Consider the following 1,112-nt stretch of genomic DNA (forward strand, 5'->3'; position numbering starts at 1 on the left):
CCCACCTCCCTAGTAACTCCGCCTCTGCTTTCACTCCAGCCCAGCCCACCTCCCCAGTAACTCGGCTTCTGCTTTCACTCCAGCCCAGCCCACCTCCCCAGTAACTCCTCCTGTTCTTTCCCCAGATTCCCACCGACCTCCCCGGTAACTCCTTCTCCGCTTTCTCTCCAGACCAGCCCACCTCCCCAGTAACTCGGCTTCTGCTTTCACTCCAGCCCAGCCCACCTCCCCAGTAACTCCTCCTGTTCTTTCCCCAGATTCCCACCGACCTCCCCGGTAACTCCTTCTCCGCTTTCTCTCCAGACCAGCCCACCTCCCCAGTAACTCGGCTTCTGCTTTCACTCCAGCCCAGCCCACCTCCCCAGTAACTCCTCCTGTTCTTTCCCCAGATTCCCACCGACCTCCCCGGTAACTCCTTCTCCGCTTTCTCTCCAGACCAGCCCACCTCCCCAGTAACTCCGCCTCAGCTTTCTCGCTAGCACCGCCCACCTCCCCAGTAACTCCGCCTCAGCTTTCTCCATAGCACCGGCCATCTACCCAGTAACTCCGCCTCTGTCTTCGCCTCAGCCCCGCCCACCTCCCCAGCTGGAAAGATCCTCCTAGGTACACACATCTAGCTTTGAATGACCTTCAGGATCTTCTCGTCCCACATGACAGACTCATTTTCCTCCTTCAAGCCTGGGCCAGCAGCCTTTCCTGGACTTTCCATTAAAGCATCTCCGGTGCTTCTGTAGAATGCTTGCCCCCATGCCAGGACCCTGCTCCGCTCTCTCTCACCCAATACCTGAGTCCATTTGTTTTTCTGGACAGGTCCAGGGGCAGGATGGGAAAGGGCAGAAGGCCTCAAAGCTCTTAGCCCAGGAGCTAAGGGATCCAGAGCCCTTCCATGTGGCTCTGCAGAGAGGTCTGTGGCCCTAAGTGTCCGCATGTCCTCTTCCCACCCCCTGATGAACCAGGTCCTTCGCAGCTACAACGTCATGGACATGACGAACACGACCTGCCAGGATCTTCAGATTGAAGTGACGGTCATGGGCCACGTCGAGTACACGAGTGAGTGTTGGGGTCACAGGCTGTGGGTCTCTGAGGGGGTGGTGCCAGGGCTGAGCCACAGT

General features: G+C 58.4%; 1 protein-coding gene across 1 annotated transcript in view; it reads left to right on the forward strand.

Moving 5' to 3' along the window:
* Positions 1-1,112, forward strand: part of LOC104983825 — a gene marked incomplete at its 5' end in the record, with an annotated part of 15,649 nt that overhangs the window by 10,371 nt on the left and 4,166 nt on the right. Inside the window, one exon of the mRNA XM_010833360.1 lies at positions 957-1,110. Coding sequence (XP_010831662.1) covers positions 957-1,110 — 154 coding nt within the window. The remainder of the gene's footprint in view (positions 1-956; positions 1,111-1,112) is intronic.

The sequence above is a fragment of the Bison bison genome, unplaced genomic scaffold (genome assembly GCF_000754665.1).
Source record: "Bison bison bison isolate TAMUID 2011002044 unplaced genomic scaffold, Bison_UMD1.0 scf7180017863415, whole genome shotgun sequence".
Classification (NCBI taxonomy): Eukaryota; Metazoa; Chordata; class Mammalia; order Artiodactyla; family Bovidae; genus Bison; species Bison bison.